This window comes from Eretmochelys imbricata, chromosome 7 (assembly GCF_965152235.1).
Source record: "Eretmochelys imbricata isolate rEreImb1 chromosome 7, rEreImb1.hap1, whole genome shotgun sequence".
NCBI lineage: Eukaryota > Metazoa > Chordata > Testudines > Cheloniidae > Eretmochelys > Eretmochelys imbricata.
The window spans coordinates 29,949,818-29,966,594 of NC_135578.1; the positions used below are offsets into that span (position 1 = coordinate 29,949,818).

The 16,777-nt window shown below is 62.5% G+C and overlaps 2 protein-coding genes across 2 annotated transcripts; both read left to right on the top strand.

The window, feature by feature from the left end:
* Window positions 1-588: 588 nt before the first annotated feature.
* On the top strand, window positions 589-7,456 carry BRMS1 (BRMS1 transcriptional repressor and anoikis regulator). Its single transcript, XM_077822548.1, has 11 exons — window positions 589-701; window positions 2,188-2,333; window positions 2,662-2,752; window positions 3,017-3,144; window positions 3,880-3,959; window positions 4,400-4,496; window positions 5,085-5,177; window positions 5,607-5,671; window positions 6,433-6,472; window positions 6,827-6,959; window positions 7,197-7,456. Exons 2-11 carry the CDS (start codon window positions 2,195-2,197, stop codon window positions 7,312-7,314), a joined length of 984 nt encoding a protein of 327 aa, XP_077678674.1. The 5' UTR covers window positions 589-701; window positions 2,188-2,194; the 3' UTR covers window positions 7,315-7,456.
* A 3,170-nt stretch (window positions 7,457-10,626) lies between these two features.
* RIN1 (Ras and Rab interactor 1) lies at window positions 10,627-16,441 on the top strand. The gene is made up of 9 exons (XM_077822660.1): window positions 10,627-10,872; window positions 11,394-11,508; window positions 11,711-11,783; window positions 12,073-12,164; window positions 12,624-13,427; window positions 13,862-14,167; window positions 14,809-14,940; window positions 15,727-15,878; window positions 16,187-16,441. Exons 1-9 carry the CDS (start codon window positions 10,627-10,629, stop codon window positions 16,439-16,441), a joined length of 2,175 nt encoding a protein of 724 aa, XP_077678786.1.
* Window positions 16,442-16,777: the final 336 nt, after the last annotated feature.

Below are 16,777 nucleotides of genomic sequence, written 5' to 3' on the forward strand. Positions count from 1 at the left end.
GGTGGGTGGTGCTGACTTCTTGGTGTGCCAAAGCAGGGATCCTCCTGCCAATGCACCCCATGCTGCTCAGGATGGAGAGAGGGGAGCAGAGAGCCACACAGCCCTGGCCTCTCTCCAGGTCCTTGGGTGACGGGGGCAGTCCCATGGGTGCCATGACAACATTGCAGTTGGGCACCATGGCAAGGGGCCAGAGGTCCTGTGCTAAGGCTGCACTGGGACTGGGTGCCAAGTGTTATGGCAACGCCGTGACTGGTGCTCTGGCGATGCTGCAATGGCACTGCAGCAGATTGTGATGAGACTGTCCAGGAATCACCAGGTCCCCTGGTAATGTCATGACTTGGCACCATGGCAACAACCTGACTGGGTGCCATGGTGATGTGTCACAAGCAGGTGCCCGTAAGACTAGGTGCCATGGCAACACCAGTTCAGGGGATTCCCCTTAGCCCAACTTTGGGTGTATGTCGCTCAGCTCACGCTAAGCTGTGGGCGTCCTGTTGCCATGGGAACATGCCCCATCCTCCACTATCCCATAAGGCCCAGCGCAGGGGGCAGCTGGGAACCATAGAGGCAACGGCGCTCTGGCTAACTGGTCTCCCTGATTGGCTGGCAGAGGGTGGGGCGGAGCCAGTAGGTGTGGAGCTTCCGGGTACGGAGAAGCGAAGCGCTTACGGGAGGGCGGTCGCCGGCCTGGGCTTCCCGAGGTACGTGGGGCTCAGAGCAGCGGGAGATGGATTCGTCCCAGCCTCCCCTCCATAGGGTGCTGGGTGGTGCATTCCCAGCTGAGATCAATAGAAGCTGGGCTAGAGCAGTGCAGCCCAAGGGGGGAATTCGCTGCCTCCCCTGCTTCTGGAGCTTGTTGGTTCTATCCCCATTGCGATCAAGGGAGGGCAGGCCGGCCCATTGCAACCCCAGGGGGGTGAATTTACAGTGGCGGCCGGCCCAGACCATTGCAACTCAAAGGGGGGGGTTGCGGCCCCCGTATTGTGGGTGCTCAATGATCCATTCCCCATTGGAAACGCACTGGGGGCTCACACCATCGAAGGGGTGCGCTATATCCTGTTGTCCCCCTTCATGGGAACCTGAATGGCATCTTCCAAAGCAAACTCAAAGGAACTGGAAGAGACCAAGATATCTCATGGGGGGCGTGTGAATTGTGCCCTCCTGCTGTGTATGGGGTTCAGTGGTGCCTTCCCCAGCACGGGAATAGAGCAGACTATGTCAACTGGAGGGGAAATATATAGCAGTGGTACGTTCCTCAGGGCGCTCAAGTGAGCAGAAGATGGGATATTCCATTCCCATCAAGGGGTGGGGGGGAAGAGAGTGTCCCCCAGCATTGCACAAGCAGCAATAAACCCAGCAGGGAGTTGGGTCAGACCATGGTTACAGAGCGAGCAGGGGGCTGGGAGCCAGGACTCCTGGGTTCTGTTACTGCCTCTGCCTGTATTCCCAACGTTGCTAGCCCTGCTCCCTGCTGGCTCCAGTGCCCCATGGGCCTGGATGGGGCCTGCTGTTGGAAGTCAGGTCCCTGCAGTGTTGGCGAGGAGGGAGCTCCAGGCTCATGGCACGGGAGCACTGGGGTCACCGTGCTGGCTCCGATGAGGCCAGCACCCATCTCTGCAGAGTCCCATCACGTGTCCCAACACCATTGCAATAGCAGCTACCAGCTGATAGCTCCTCTCTTCCTGATAGAGCAACTGGGCGGCTTCATGGAGCTCCCCTCAAGGTGGCTGCAAATCACAATGCAGTGAGAACAAGGAGTTGCTGGCTCTGGTCTGGTCCCATGGCAGGAGGACTGGCTGGCTGAGGGTGTGGGGGGGAATAAGACACAGGGCCTGTCTCCTCTAGGAGGTGCTGGGTCTGGTCTGGCCCCATGTGATATGTATTCAGGGCCCACATGTGGAACAAGTTGTTGGGTCTCAGAGTTGTTCCCAGTGGAAACTGGGGTCCACTAATTATGATGGCCCTGGGGCAAGGGGCTACACATTGGCAGGGGTTGGGGGTTGGAGGTTGGAGCTGCCCCTGTCCAGAGCCATGCTCTGGGCACACAGGGGGTCCCATGGGTTGGGGGGCAGCTGTCCCTGTCCAGTGCCCCCTGCCCTGCATGTGATGGAGGAGGGCAGTGGGAGGTGCAGTGAAGTAGGACCCTCCCAGACCACCTGGCAATAACCCCTGCCGTTGATCACCCAGAGTGCCCATGCCGGTGCACCCGGCGCCCAAGGAGGCGGAGGAGATGGAGGGGGATGGGGACTCGGCACCTGAGCTGAATGGCGAAGAGGAGGAGAGCGAGGAGGAGCATAGTGCCAGTCCTTCTGAGTCCGAGGAAGAAAGCTCAGGTACTGGGGTGTGGAAGGGGATTTGGGATGGGGCTTGGCCTTTCATCAAGGAGTAGTACTGGGGGCTGGCCCTGCTTCCTGGGTAAGAGCCATGGCCCAGCCAGGCCGGTGTCCTCTCCCCAGACTCCTGGGTTCTGTTCCCAGCTCTGGGAGGAGAGCGGGGTCTAGTGGGCTATAGGGGGATGGGCCTATGAAGCAGGACTCCTGGGTTCTGTTTGCCCCCTGGGTGAGTGTCCTGACTCTGTGTGCTTCAGTTCCCCGGGTGGTCTGTGCCCGGCACTGTGCCCAGGGTGAGCGTGGGCTGGAAGGTATGTGCTGTGCCCTACAGAGATGGACGAGGAGGACTGTGAGCGGCGACGCAGTGAGTGCCTGGATGAGATGTGTGACCTGGAGAAGCAGTTCTCTGAGCTCAAGGAAAAGTGAGTCCCCTGTTGACTTCCCCACCCCTGAGGTGCCTGTATCTCACTGCCAGGCGAGTATAAACTGGGTATAAACTGTCCCTGCACCCTACCCCAGAGACGGCTGTCTCAGTGCGGGCTGACACGGTGGGCTGGGCAGGCCTGTGCTGTGCTGGGTGGGGTAGGCAGAGCGGGACTATGCTGGGCAGGGCAGGTTGGAAGCGGGGGGCAAGTGCAAGCTGGGTGGGCTGGACAGGGCTCAATCCCTGCTGGTGCACCCTGCAGGCTATTCAAGGAGCGACTGAACCAGGTGAAGGCCAAGCTGGAGGATGTGGCGTCGGGGCGGGCAGCCGAGTACCTCGACCCCCTGGGTGTCCTGCAGAACAACATGAAGATCCGCATCGAGGTGGCTGGTGAGTTCCTGGCCCTGCCCATCTGTTATCTGTATCCCCTGCTGCCCCACAGGAGACTGGTCCCACCGCTGAGGAGTTGGGGTGCCAGGGCTCAGGACCAGGGCGCGGGGGGAGGATGGCTGTGTCCCCTGGGCTGTCCTGGTCCAGACAGGCCTCGGAGGGCAGTGACCAGCTCTAAGGGAGCAGCAAGGTTTGAAGGCTCAGGAGCTGGGGGCAGCTGGGCTTGGGGGCGGAAATGACAGGGCCCAGATCCAGTGTGGCCCAGAAGTGGGGGGAGGGAAGGGTTCAGGAAAGGGGAGGATGGATGGCAGGTGGGGGAGCCGGTGGGAGAGGAAGTTGGGGGAGGGGGTTCAGGAGAGGCATGGGGGGGACTCAGGCCTGCAGGGTGGGGTGGGAATTCAGAGGAGGGTGCTGGCAGGCAGGCCCTGGGAGGGGGCTCAGGGGTGGAGAGATTCAGGCAGGTGGGGGCCAGGCCCACCTGTGGGAAGAAGGGGTGGGGCCAAGAGCGGGCAGTTGATGGCAGGGCCCAGAGGGCAGGAATCTCAGGGTAGGGGGAGTTATGGAGTGAGGCTGGCGGGGACCAGGCTGGTGGTGGTAGGAGGGCAGGGACTTGGACTGGGAGCCTCATGGGAGGCTTGGGGTTAGCCAAGGTAGGCATCTCGCAGGGGCTGTGGTTGGGAATGGAGGTGGAGGGATGGTGGGTGGGCAGGGGTCACTGGTCCCCCCTTTCTGCAGGCATCTACAAGGGGCTGTGCCTGGAGGTGGTCAGGAACAAGCACGAGTGTGAGCTGCAGGGAGCACACCAGCACCTGGAGGTGAGGGCCCTCATGAACCCGCTTTGCTCTTCCCCGCCCCCCTCAGTCCCATTGCTGAGGTCCCCTGCAGTCCCCCATCTGTCCCTCCCCGCCACACAGGAGCCCCCTGCATAAGCCCCCTGATCTTGCCTCTGAGTGCCCCACGGACTGCCCTGCTCCCGCAGACCCTCCATCTACTTCCCAGCTCCAGATGCCGCATCTGTGTGAGACCTGTGGCTGACTTCTGCACCCCCAGCATTCCCAGGGAGCACCTGTGGGTGACGCCAACCACTGCGGGGGGTCCAGGAATGGGACCAATCGAGCCAGGTGGGAGGCTGAGAGCCCACAGCCTTGGGGTGGGATCGGGTCTAGCTGCGCCTCCAGGGCCTCCCTAGTGTCCTCTGGGCCAGTGGGGTGGGTCCGTCCTGGCTGCACCCCCCGACCCCATCCTGTCCACACAGAGTGAGAAGCTGCTGCTGTACGACAACATGCAGAGCGAGCTGCTGGAGCGCATCCAGCGCCTGGAGGATGATCGGCAGAGCATCGACATCACCTCGGGTCAGTGAGCCCTGGGGCCTCCCTCAACCCCCTTCCCCCGCTGCCGTTCTCCACGTGTCTCTGCCTCCTGGTCATCCAGGGTGCCTCTAACCTGCTCTCACTTCAGTGTGCCCCCACAGTCATCCCCAGCTTGATGCCCCCTGCCACACTGCTGCTGCCCCCCACAGGGCCCCGGTGTCACATCCCCGTTACAAAGGCAGCTGTGTCCAGGGTCCCTGCACCCCATGGATCAGACCAACGGGTCCATCCTGCCCAGTATCCTAGCGTTGTTCCCACTTTCTAGCTGTTCATTTGCTCCATGTGTGAGGCGAGTTTGCTGGGTCTCAGTCCAGTCCCTCATGGGGCAGGATCACTGGCCCCCCCACTCCTGGCACAAACCATTCCCCTCATCCCTGTCCCCAGAGGGCACTAACTTCCCCTGCACTGGCAGCCCCAGTGGGGAGAGAGGGTTGAGTCCCCTTTGCCCCACAGAGGCATCCCTGTGGGGCAGGGGGAAGGGAGAGAGGAGGCTGCTGTCAAGCAGGCCCCCCCGCCCCAGCCTGGTGGGTAGGGCTGTCCTCTGACCCTTGTCCTCTCCTCCTGGGTTAGAGTGGTGGGACGACAAGCTGCGCCCCAAGAACAGCCTCAAGAAGTGGGATCCTTTCCGGCCTGCCAAGAGGAAGAAAGCACCACTTGTGTCTGATATCCTTACATTGGTATCCCATCCCCCTCCCCCCCGCTGGGCTTGGGGCAAGGACCATGCTGGTGTCCCGTCCCCCCCGCCCACACACACACATGCTCTGCTGGTATCTCCCCCCCGCTGGCCATGCTGGTATCTCCTCCCCCAGAACAGACCCATCCCGCCAGGCCTCCCATCAGTCCTGGCCCCTGACCCTTCCAGTCCCAGTGCTGATGTTGGGAGAAGAGGGAGCTGGGATGTCTGGCCCAGGGGCTCCCCGCTCTGTGGTGCCCTGTGGCAGGGAGTCCTGTTGGCTCCTGGCTGGCTGCCACTGTCTCCCCACCCCCTGCATCCTAGTGCTGCCCCCTCCCCCCCGAGTTGGTGTGAAAGGGAATAGGGCTAAATGATCACCATGGCTGTGTATGGCTACAAGCCCTTAACGTGCCCCTCACGCCCCTACATCGTCTACATGCTGCGGGACATTGACATCCTGGAAGACTGGACGGCCATCAAAAAGGTGAGGCTGACCCACAGGATGCCTGGGTCCTTTAATAACCCCCACTTCCTTGCATACCACTGGCCACCTCCCACAATGCCTGAGTCCCTTAAACCCCATCCCACACATCCCTCAGCGACACCACAGGACCCCAAGTCCCTCACACACCCCTGGCCACCCCACACAATGCTTGGATCCCTTAAGCCCCTCCCACACACACATGTCCCCTGGCTGCCCCACAGGTTGCCTGGGTCCCTTAATAACCACCCCTCACACACACCCTTAGTTGTGCTGCAAAACACCATGTCCCATAATAATCCCCCTTCCTAGCTCTGCCCTTTGGGATCAAACATGTGGAAATGGGATTGTTTTCATATGTATTCTTAATATGCCCTTTAAAAGTCACCATTTGCATAGCTGGGCCAGAAGCTGGGAGCCAGGATTCCTGGGGTCTGTCCCCAGCTCTGGGAGCAGAGCTGGGGAGGGGTCTAGTGGGTTAGAGTGATGGGGAGGGTGGGGCTGGGAACCAAGACTCCTGGGTTCTATCCCCAGCTGTGGGCAGAGAGTGGGCGCTGGGAGTCAGGACTCCCTGGTTCTGTTCACTGATGCTGAGTGAGTCCCTTACCCTGTGCCTCAGTTTCCCCATCTGTCACACAGGCTAATGCTGCCATCCTTCCTGGGGGACCAGCATGGGTGGGGTCTGCATAGTTCTGTGAGCAGTTGCAGGGGGTTGAGCACGCTCCCTGCATAAGCCCCTTTAATCGTCTTGTCTCTCCCTACAGGCTAAAGCAGCCGTGTCCCCCCAGAAAAGAAAATCAGATGGTAAGAGCTGGGGAAGGGATAAGATATGGGGCCTCTTCTCTCTAGGGGCACCAGCTCCAGTCTGGCCCCAGGGCAGGGAACTGGCTGGCTCAGGTGTTCAGGGAGTGGGGCACTGGCTCTGACCTGGGCCCCCCTGAATCCCAGCCGTGTCCCTCCTGCCTCTTCATGGCTCCTCGCCAGCCATCTTGTTGCCCTCCACCACCCTGCACAGATCCCCCTTGCCACCTCTGGTCTCCCCCAGTGCCTCAGCCAGGACATGAGCTAACCTGGTCCTGCTGCTGCCAGCAGGGCCCATCCTCAGGTATGTAGGGCTGTGCCTGCCCCCCCCAGCATTGACCTCCTCTCTCCCCCCAGTGCTGGTGAAGGTGGAGAAGCCGGGGGCCCAATTCTCAGCCCGCTGTGAGGACGGGCGGCTGCATTACGAGGGCGAGATCTACAGCAAAGGGCAGAGCGTCATCCTGGAGGTCGGGGACGAGGCGCCCGCGCAGTGAGTGGCCAGGGACTGGCTGGCTGGAGGGAATGGGCCACGGAGCCTTTTCCCTCTAGGAGGCACCAGCTCTGATCCAGCCCCAAGGCAGGGGACTGGCTGGCTCAGGGGGCAGGGAATAGGATACAGGGCCTTTCCCCTGTAGAGGGTACTGGCTCTAATCCAGTCCCAGGGCGGGGGAGGCAACGCAACTGACTGTCTTTGGGGACCTGGTGTGACCCCTGCTCTCCCCCGCAGGGCTGTGATCACAGCTGTCAGCACTGGGGAGGTCTGGCTGCGCCGGGAGGATGGCACCAAGACCAAAATCTACGTCTCACAGCTGCAGAAGGGCAAGTACTCGGTGCGCAAGGCCTGAGCGGGCCCTCTCGTGGCTCAGCCCTGCGGCTCGGCACAGGCCTCCTCCTGGAAACCAACGGCCCACGGACCCTCCCCGGCGCAGCGAGTGGCCGGGCTTGCTCTCCCCTTGCACTAGGACTGCGATGGAGAGGACTCTGGGGCCCTGCCCGGCAGCGTGTTCCCGTGGCCAGCACTCCCGCCTCAGATCCCTGCAGACAGGCCAGCACGAGGCTTCACTGCTCGCTTCCGTCACTAGGACTCTGATGTTTGTAGCAATCTTGGGGGGCTGCACGTAAACCCCAGTGCCTGGGGCAGTTGTGCCCCCCAGGGAAATAGGGGTGCTGGTTCCAGGGGCTTCAGCAGGAAAAGCCCTGGGCCTGGGCCAGCCCCCCGGAAGCGTTCACATTAAAAACCAAGTGAAACATACAAACTCTTGGCCCTTTGATTCATTTCAGCATATGCTGGGGAATGGGGAGTGGGGCATGGGCCTTTTCTCTTCTAGGGGACGCCAACTCCGTTCTGGCTCCAGGGTGGGCTGGGGGTGGAGGGTGAGTGGGGTGTCCCCTTGCTGGGGCGCAGAGGATCCCCAGCTCCAAGCCAGCCCCGCCACAGCTGTGTGCACCGTCTCTTGTCTCTGAGCCCCTCCAGAACAGCTGGCCCTTAGGGGGGTCATTGCAGCATCAGGGCACCCCCTGACTCCAACCTGCTTTGATTCTGGGACACCCATCCTGGCTCCTTTCCCTCAAGTGGCAGCACCTTTGGGACCCCCCAGCCAACTCTCCTAGCCTGCACTGTTGCCCATTCTCCAGCCTTCCTTCCCCTCAGGAAAGACAGGACCCCCCACAGTCCCTGGCCAGACCATATTGCTGGGAGCCGCTCATGTGGCCGACAGCCTGGGGGTCTCGTGTCTGGGCCGTGCCCATTCTCAGCCAGGCCTCCCCCAGAATCGCAGCTGCCTGCACTCCTCAGCATAGCAAGGGGGGTAATGAATGGGGGATCCCTTCCCATTCCTTCTGCATGAGCCCAGCCAGAGCTGCACCCCAACTTCACAGGCCCTGGAGAGGTTACAAGGGCCTTAGGGTGAGTGGGATTGGGTCACAGGGTGGGATCTGGCACAGACCTGGGAACCCTGCCCCAATCTCCTTGGTTCTGTCCCGTGCTGGGCTTTCAAACCCTCCTGCCCACAGGGGGTCTCTTTAGCCTGACACCCCATGAGTGGTCCAGAGAACTGATCTGGATTCCAACACCCCACTACCCTCCCCATGGCTCAGCTCCCTTCTCTGCATGCCCAGCTGATTGGGGTCTGGGAGCCAGAACTCCTGAGTTCTATCCAGTTTTAGGAGGGCTGTGGGTTCAAGCGGGACAGGGGCACTGGGATCCAGGACTCCTGGGTTCTATCCTCCATTTTGAAAGGACTATGGGGTCCACTGGTTGGGGAGGGGGGGTTGCTGGCTGGAAGCCAGGACCCCTAGGTTCTCTTCCCAGCTGGCTGGCTGACAGTGGCAGAGTCCCCTCCCCTGTTTGTACCTCAGTTTCCCTCCCTGTATTGGGAGGGGATAGGGCATCTGGGCAGGGCTCTTGGCTGGGGGCTGGAGACAGATACAAAACCCAAGATAAAGCAAAACCCTAGGGATGGTGCCCAGGACCCCTGGTGTTTGGGGGTGGCCAGGCAGCTGCTGAATTTGGCTGTCAACCCAGACATGCTCAGAGCCCAGCGCATCTGAGTTCAACCTGGGAGCGAAGGGAATAATGAATTAATAACAATGCTGCAGACAGTGAAGGGGGCACTGCCAGGTAAGGGCCTGCGGTTGGGGGCATTGGGACGGGGCGTGGGGCTGCATGGGGCACTAGGGGAGTGGGAAGTGGGCACTGGGGACTCCACCAGGATGAGCCGCCATGTAAGCTCCGTTCACATCAAAACTTCACTCCAGGCAGGGAGGGAGCAGCCCAGCAGCTATTTCAAGCTCAGGACCTTGAGGGGGGGAGGGGGGACTGAAAAGGGGTGGTGGGAGCTGGGAGGGAGCTGAGATCAGGGGAGGGGATCTGGGATGGTTCAGATGGATTTTCCATCTCTTGCTAATTTTCTCTCCCCTGCATCCCTCCCCCCCCCCAACTCCTCCATCTACTGCCCTGCCTCCAAGCACCATTTCCTTGTGATTATACACACACAATTACACACCTGCCCTGCAGCCCTAAGATTGACCTTTCTCTCCCATCTGGAAGGGGAACAGTGTCTAGTGGCTAGAGCAGGGTGCTGGGCACTAGGAGCATGGACATGGGTCCATGGGTTCTACCCCAGCGCAGGGAGAGGAGTGGGGGCTGGGAGCCAGGACTCTTGGGGTCTAGCCCCAGCTCTGGGAAGAGAGTGGGGTCTAGTGAGTCAGAGCAGGGAGCTAGGAGCTAGGACGCCTGGGTTCTATTCTTAGCTCAGGGATTGGGGTCTAGGGGGTTAGAGCAGAGGGGCTGAGAGCCACTACTCCTGGACTCTCGCTTGGGCAGAACCCTGCTCCGTGCCTCAGTTTACCCCTGTACAAAATGGGCACGCTGGGAGGCTGTCTCCCCTCCTGTTCCCCCTGCCCCGGGGCTGGGTTGCCGATTAGATCTGCGCCCCCGCATGGGCTGTGCCAGCCCAGAGAGCTTTGCCTTGGAAACGTGACTGCGCTGCGGGAGGGGGGAGCCCGCCCGTCCCTGCCTGGGGCTGGCCCAGCCCTGTGCCAGGGCTGGGTGTGACGGTGAGTCAGAGCCGACTCGCGCATTCCTGGCCCAGGCCCGAACAGCTCCCCCCTCCCGCGGAGCCGGGGCACTGCCGGGGTCGCCGCTGCCGCAGCCCGCCCTGGGCAGGAGCCCCCTCTCCCCGGCTGCGCTCCCGGGACAAACAGCCCCCGCGCCCCACCCCAGAGGTGGCCGCATCTCAGCGCCCCGCCAGGGCCCCCGGCCCGGGGGAGAAGCGTATTCCCAGCAAGGGCCACGTGGGTCTGAGTCGTGGCCCTTCCTGCTCCTCCTGCAGCTTCCCGGTAGCGTTTCAGGGCTGGCGTCGTGCTGTGCTGGGCTGGGCTGCCCCACACTCAGCCGCCCCTGGGGGGCCCAGGAGAGTGGGTACCAGGGGGTGGGGGGGTCCGCTAAGGGTTAACAGCAGCTCCTGTTTCTGGCAGAGGGAGCCTGTCTCTGCAGCCTGGTCACCCAGCCGAGATGGAGCCCCCGGACCAGCCAGTCGGGTATGGCAGAGGGGCCTGGGAGGTGGGGGGCCAGGACTCCTGAGGTCTAGCCCAGGTGGGGGTGGGGGGTAGTGGGTTAAAGCAGGTGGGGCTGGGCGCCCGGACTCCTGGGTTCCATGCTCTGGCCCTTAGTGCTAGGGGCTCCCCGCCCTCCTCACAGCGCTGTCTCCCTTCTCAGCCTGGGGCGTGACCCGGTGTACGATGTCCCAGACCCACACGTCTTCCCCCAGCCCAGGCCAGCCCGGGGGTCTCTGAACAGCGTCAGCCTCCTGGATCGCCTGCTCCTCACCCAGTCTGTCTGGCTGCAGCTGAGCCTCAATTCTGCCACCGCCCTGCACATCCTGCAGCGTGAGCCCCCCGGGGTGAGGGCTCAGGGGGCCTCTGCCCTGCCCGGCTGGATACTGGGGCAGATGGGTCCATTGGTCTGATGGGGGTTTTCAGGCAGTGTGGGCCCCTGGGGCTCATCTGGGGAGGGGAATAATACTGGGCTGGATGGGTCCATGGCTCTAATGGGGGGGACCCACACTGGATGGGTCCTGGGGCTGATGGGTGGGGGGAAATCCCACACTGGATGGGTCCATGGGGCTGATGTGGGGAGGAGGAAATCCCACACTGGATGGGTCCATGGGGCTGACTGGGGGAGGGAAATCCGACAGTGGATGGGTCCATGGGGCTGATGGGGGGGGAATCCCACACTGGATGGGTCCACAGGGCTGATTGGGAGTGGGGGATCCCACACTGGATGGGTGCATGGGGCTGATGGGGCGGCCCACACTGGATGGGTTCATGGGGCTGAGCAGGGAAGGGGGTGGATATTGGGAAGTGTTCCATGTCCCCAGTCCCGGTGTAGCCCCTGCTGACAGGTGCCCCCTTCTTGCCCCAGACATTCCTGGTGCGCCGATCGAACACACACCGACGCCGGGTGCTCTGCTTGCGCCTCCTAGATGACTTGGCCCCGGCCTTCGTCGCTAGCTACTGCCTGCAGGAGAGAGCAGCCGGTAGGGACACATCTGTCTGTGCTGCTCTGTGCCCCCCGGGAGCGCCACGCCTACACACAGCCCTGCGTCTGGTGCCCTACTGAGCCCCCCAGCTCCCTGCAGCACGGTGCCCCCTAGTGCTGCACTGGGCCAGTGGGCAAGTACTGACTGCCAGGGAGAGCGCCTCCTAGTGCCACAGGTCTGAGGGTCCTTCTCTTTGCAGGCATCTCCCTGGAGGGCTCATCCCAGAGCTTCCCAGACATGCTGCACCTGGTGGCCTCCTACTGCCAGAGCCGGTGAGTGGGAGGATGGGGGGGCACCCCAAAATCTGAGCTCCACCACAGCTCCAGCTCTCCCTTGCTCCCAGTGGATAGAGATCCTGTAGTGTCCAGGGCAGTGGGGGACAGCAGAGGGGTTATAGGACAGAGGGTGTTGGGGCAGCCCTGGGGGAGAGGGCAAAGGGCAGAAGGGAATTGGGGAGTGCCCCTGGGGGAGGGGGCGGGGCAGAAGGGAATTGGGGGAGTGCCCAAGGGGGAGGAGGGAGCCCTGGGACTGCCGTCAGAGCCTGATGCACTGTCCCCCTAGGGAGGTTCTCCCGGTCGCCCTGCGCCTGCCCCAGCCCATCCAGCAGGCGGTGTCGCACAAGGAACTGGAGGCCATTTCCCACCTGGGGCTCGGTGAGTGACACCCCCGCAACAGCCCTTCCCCCTGGACCCCTCTCTCAGACCCCCACCCCTCCCCCCCATCTCAGTGGCCCCTACACTCCTCTCCCTGATCCTTCCTCTCCCTTCAATCCCCCCTGGTCCCTCCCTGCCCATTCTCTGTGTGCCCCATTTCCACCCCATCCCCACTCCCCTTCCCCCATCACCCTGCACCTCCTCCCTGCACCCACTAGGTAGCCGGGAAATCCCTCCCCTCCATTTCTCCTCTAATTCCCTTCCCCTCCCCTCCCCCTGGCCTGGGGCTAGATTGGAGCCGGCGGCCCCTAGAGGGGAAAGGCTCATATCCCATTTCTGGCCCCCTAAGCCAGCCAGGCCCCCCACCGTGGGCTGGATCAAAGCCAGCGCCCCCTAGAGGGGAAAGGCCCCATGTCCTCTCCTCGGTGCTGACTCCTCTTTTCCTCCCCCATCCCCCAGAGTTTTGGAGCTCTTCTCTCAATGCCAAGGACCCCCTGGAGTCGCCTGAGCCCCAACTCTGTGAGGATGCTGCCCCTGCAGCTGGCCAGCTGGGTGCGATCCCCACGCGGAGCCCAAGGGAGCTGGACTGCGGCCTGGGCAACGGGGCGCTGGGCTTCCTGAACCCCCTGTTCCAGGGCAGGGATGGGGGCTCACGGCGGGACGACTTCAAGCGCAGCATTAAAGTGCGGGTGTCCACCGAGACCTCCAGCCCTCTCTCACCTCCCCCCAAGCCACCGCCCCCCATCCCTGCCAGCCAGACAGGGATGTCCCCCACCCTGCGCCAGGAACCGGGCCAGTACTCACCGCTCAGCATGTCAGGGTATCGGGTTCCCCAGCGGGCTGGGGAGCCTCTTAATCCCGAGCCAGCCGGGAGCAGCCTCCCATCCCTGCAGGAGCTGGACAGTGGGTCCCCCAGTGGCTCAGAGAGCGAGGGGGGTGGGGGTCCACGGGCCCCCTCACCTCCTGCCCAGCGCCGCCCCCGTGCCCCCCTGCGCTGCATGAGCGATGCCGTCTTGGCAGTGCTGGCCCCTGAGAAACAGCTGTCACGGGCCGTGGAGGGGCTGGCGCGGGACCGGAGCACCAGGCTGGGAGCCAGCGTCCAGGATTTCCTGACCCTAGTGAGGGGTGGCGGGGGGGAGTGGCAGTCCAGCCACGAGCTGCTGAGCCCCATCCGGACCTTCCTGACCCACACCAAGGCCCAGCTGCTGCAGAGCCCAGCCCTGGAGCTGCCAAGCCCCACGCTGTTGCCTGACCACAGGCTGGGTGAGTGGGGCTTGGGGGAGGGATCCAGGGTGCCTGGGTTCTATTCCCAGCTCTGGGACAGGTATGGAGTCTACTGGGTTAGAGTTGTGGGGCTGGGAGCTAGGACTCCTGGGTTCTGTCCCCAGCTCTGGGAGGCGAGTGGGGTGTAATGGTTAGAGCAGGGGTGGCTGGGAGCCAGGACTGCTGGGTTCTAAGAGAAGGGTGGGGGTTGGGGCAGGGGAGAGCCAGGATGCCTGGATTCTATTCCCAGTTCAGGAAGGGGAATGCGGTTTAGTGGGGACCAGGACACCTGGGTTCTATTCCCAGCTCAGGAAGGGGAATGCGGTTTAGTGGGGACCAGGACACCTGGGTTCTATCCCCAGCTCAGAGAAGGGAGTGGGGTCTAGTGGGTTAGAGCAGTGGGGCTGGGAGCCTAACCCACTCCTACTCCACAGATGCTGTGCTGGAACGGGCCCTCCATCGTTGTGTGCTGAAGCCCCTCAAACCAGTGCTGGCATCACGGCTGTGCAGGCGACGCATGGCAGATGGGTCCCTGGGCCAGCTCCGGGAGAACCTGCGGCTGGTGCGGGAGCGGGGCCCTGGTGCCTTCCCGGCACGGGCGACGCTGCCTAGCCCCCCTGACACCCAGCGGGCACGGCGCAAACTGCTGCAGCTTCTGCACGCCTATTCGCCCAGCACCCAGGTGACACTGCTGCTGCAGGCCTGCAAGGGTGTCTACCGAGCCATGGGGGCAGCCCCGGGTACGGATCCCTTCATCCCTCCCCCCGCCCCCCCTCGCCCGCGTGATGCTGCTCCTGCAGGGCTGCAAAGGTGTCTGCAGAGCCATGGGGGCTGACCCCGCACAGCCTTCCCGACCACCCTAACCTGCATGGCCCCCCTGCCCCCGTTCTTCCTCACCCAGCACCCAGGCCTAGGAGGGCGTCTCTGCAGCCATAGATCTGTCCCCAAGTACGGACAACCCCCATAACAGCCCCCTATTCCCCAGCACCACCCCCATATCACCCAGCCTGCCCCCCCCACCTCCAACCTGCTCATTCCCTACAACCTCCTGATCCTCCCCACATCCCCATACCTGCCCACCCCCGTAACTGACCCCTGTGCCCTGCCACACCTAACATAGCCACCCTGGTCTCCCCCTGCCCCTCCCTCCCCAGTCCCCTCATCTGTGCAACCTGCACCCCATGCCTCCTCAGCTTCCAGGATCCCTCCCCCATCCCTGCCCAGCCTGTGCTCTCCATGCTACTGCCTGCTGGGAGCCCCCCTCCCCCAGCTCATGCTCCCAACGCCACCTGCCTCCCCTACTGCCAGGACCCCCCCATCCCCCTTATGTTCCTGCTACATCCCTGCCAGCACCCACTCACATGTCCCCTCTTCCCCCCAGATGGGAGCTATGGGGCGGACGAGTTCTTGCCAGTTCTGAGTTTCATCCTGGCTCAGTGCGACCTGCCCCAGCTGCTCATGGAGGCTGAGTACATGATGGAGCTGATGGAGCCCAGCCAGCTCCTGGGGGAAGGTAAGGAAGACGCCTAGGCCCTCCACTACCCCTTTTCCTTGTCCCGCTAAGCCAGCCAGTCCCCTCACCCTGGGGCCAGATCAGAGATGGCGCCCCCTAGAGGGGAAAATCCCTGAGTCCATTTACTTCCCTAAATGCTGGGGGTGGGGGCGGGGGACCCACCTAATCATCTGAACGTGAGCTCCCAGTGCTGAGCTCCCAGTGCAACGCTGTGACCAAAAGGGCTAAAGCGGTCCCGGGGTGTGTAACAGGGGAATCTCGACTAGGAGAAAGGAGGTTCTGTTACCTCCGGGTGTGGCGCTGGTGCCCTGCGGCCAGTCCTGGTGCCCACAATGCAAGAGGGATGCTGATAAAGCTAAGAGCAGAGTCACGAGAATGACTAAAGGCTCAGAGAACAAGCCTCAGAGAGAGAGACCCCAGGAGCTCGATCTGTTTAGTTTAACAGAGAAAAGGTTAAGCGTGATCCCAGTCTAAGTACCTACGTGGGGAACAGAAACGGGAGAGCACACGACTCTTCAGTCTAGCAGCCGAAGGTGGAAGCTGGACAAATTCAGACTAGCAATAAGGTGCACGTTTATAAGTGAGGGGAATTAACCAGGGGCACGGCCTCCCAAGGGCTGGATTCTCCGTCACTGGCAGTGTCTAAAGCAAGGGGGATGTTTTTCTGAGATCTGTGCTAGTTCCTCCAGGAATCAATTCAGGGCAGCCCTGTGCAGAGAGGAGGGCAGCCTAGAGAATTCCCAGGGTCCCTTCTGGCCTGACAATCTACACCCCATCCTTCCCCAGGTGGCTATTACCTGACCACTCTCCAGGCCAGCCTGGCCCTGCTGGAGCATTTCCATGAAGAGGAGCCAAGGGAGCTGCACCCCGATGTACAGAGAACCCTGAGCTGGCAGCACCCGTGCCCCCCAGGGCGGCCCCCTGGCAGCCCATGCCAGGTATGTGGGGAAGTGCTCTGGGGGAGTCATTGACGGGGACTCCCTGCTACCTACCCGGTCCCTGCCCCTACTCCACCCACGCCCCGCTCCATCCCTACCCCCTTCCTTATCCCTCCCCGCTGCTTGCACAGTCCCCCCATCACCCCTGGTGCCTGCTCAATCCCTATCCCCCCATCACCCCATCTTTGCCCCTCCATCCGCCTCAGTGCCCACTCAGTCCCTGCCCCCATCCCCATTAGTCCCTGCTGCTCTTAGTCCCACCCCCCACACCCATGCCCACTTAGTCCCTGACTTGCTCTGCCTTCCAGGACCCACAGCCTGAGAAGACCCAGGCCCCCTGCAGTGGGTGCCACTCCACCACGCCTGCTCTGGGAGCCCAGGGGACGGCAGAGCAGCTACGGGGGCACCCCACAGACAACAGTCTCCCCCTGCACCCTGAAGGACAGCGCCAGCCCCAGGAGCACCCAGCCCAGCACCACCACCCCGGGGAGATGGGACCCTGGCCAGGACCCCCACACAGGCTGCTCCGCGAAGGGGCTGTCGACCTGGATGAACCCCTCTGACCTGGGATGCCTGGTTCTGTCCCAGATCTAGGAGGGGAGTGGGACCTATAGGTTAGAGCAGTGGGCCTGGGAGTGAGATCTCCTGGATTCTAGTCCAAGCTCTGCTGTGACTGGCTTTATGACCACTTCCCTCTTGGTGCCTCAGCTTCCCCCTTCTGTAAAACAAGGCGAATAAGACCTGCAGCAGTGTGGAAGGAATGTCTGTCCCCGGTAGCCCCTCCCTGTTCCGGGGGGAGGGGTGCTGGGGGAGCCTTTTCCTCACTTTGGGGGTGGGGCAGGGAGTATCTTAGCTTGTGACAATCACTCCTGGCTTGAATAAGAGTCAGTTAAATGCCG

Bases quoted from the DNA above. Each gene is read 5' to 3' on its own strand.
- BRMS1 (XM_077822548.1), top strand. From the start codon at position 2,195: ATGCCGGTGCACCCGGCGCCCAAGGAGGCGGAGGAGATGGAGGGGGAT. The intron at 2,334-2,661 runs GTACTGGGGTGT...TGTGCCCTACAG, and splicing joins GTCCGAGGAAGAAAGCTCAG to AGATGGACGAGGAGGACTGT. The intron at 2,753-3,016 runs GTGAGTCCCCTG...TGCACCCTGCAG, and splicing joins TTCTCTGAGCTCAAGGAAAA to GCTATTCAAGGAGCGACTGA.
- RIN1 (XM_077822660.1), top strand. From the start codon at position 10,627: ATGCTCTGGCCCTTAGTGCTAGGGGCTCCCCGCCCTCCTCACAGCGCT. The intron at 10,873-11,393 runs GTGAGGGCTCAG...TTCTTGCCCCAG, and splicing joins TGCAGCGTGAGCCCCCCGGG to ACATTCCTGGTGCGCCGATC. The intron at 12,165-12,623 runs GTGAGTGACACC...CCCATCCCCCAG, and splicing joins CATTTCCCACCTGGGGCTCG to AGTTTTGGAGCTCTTCTCTC.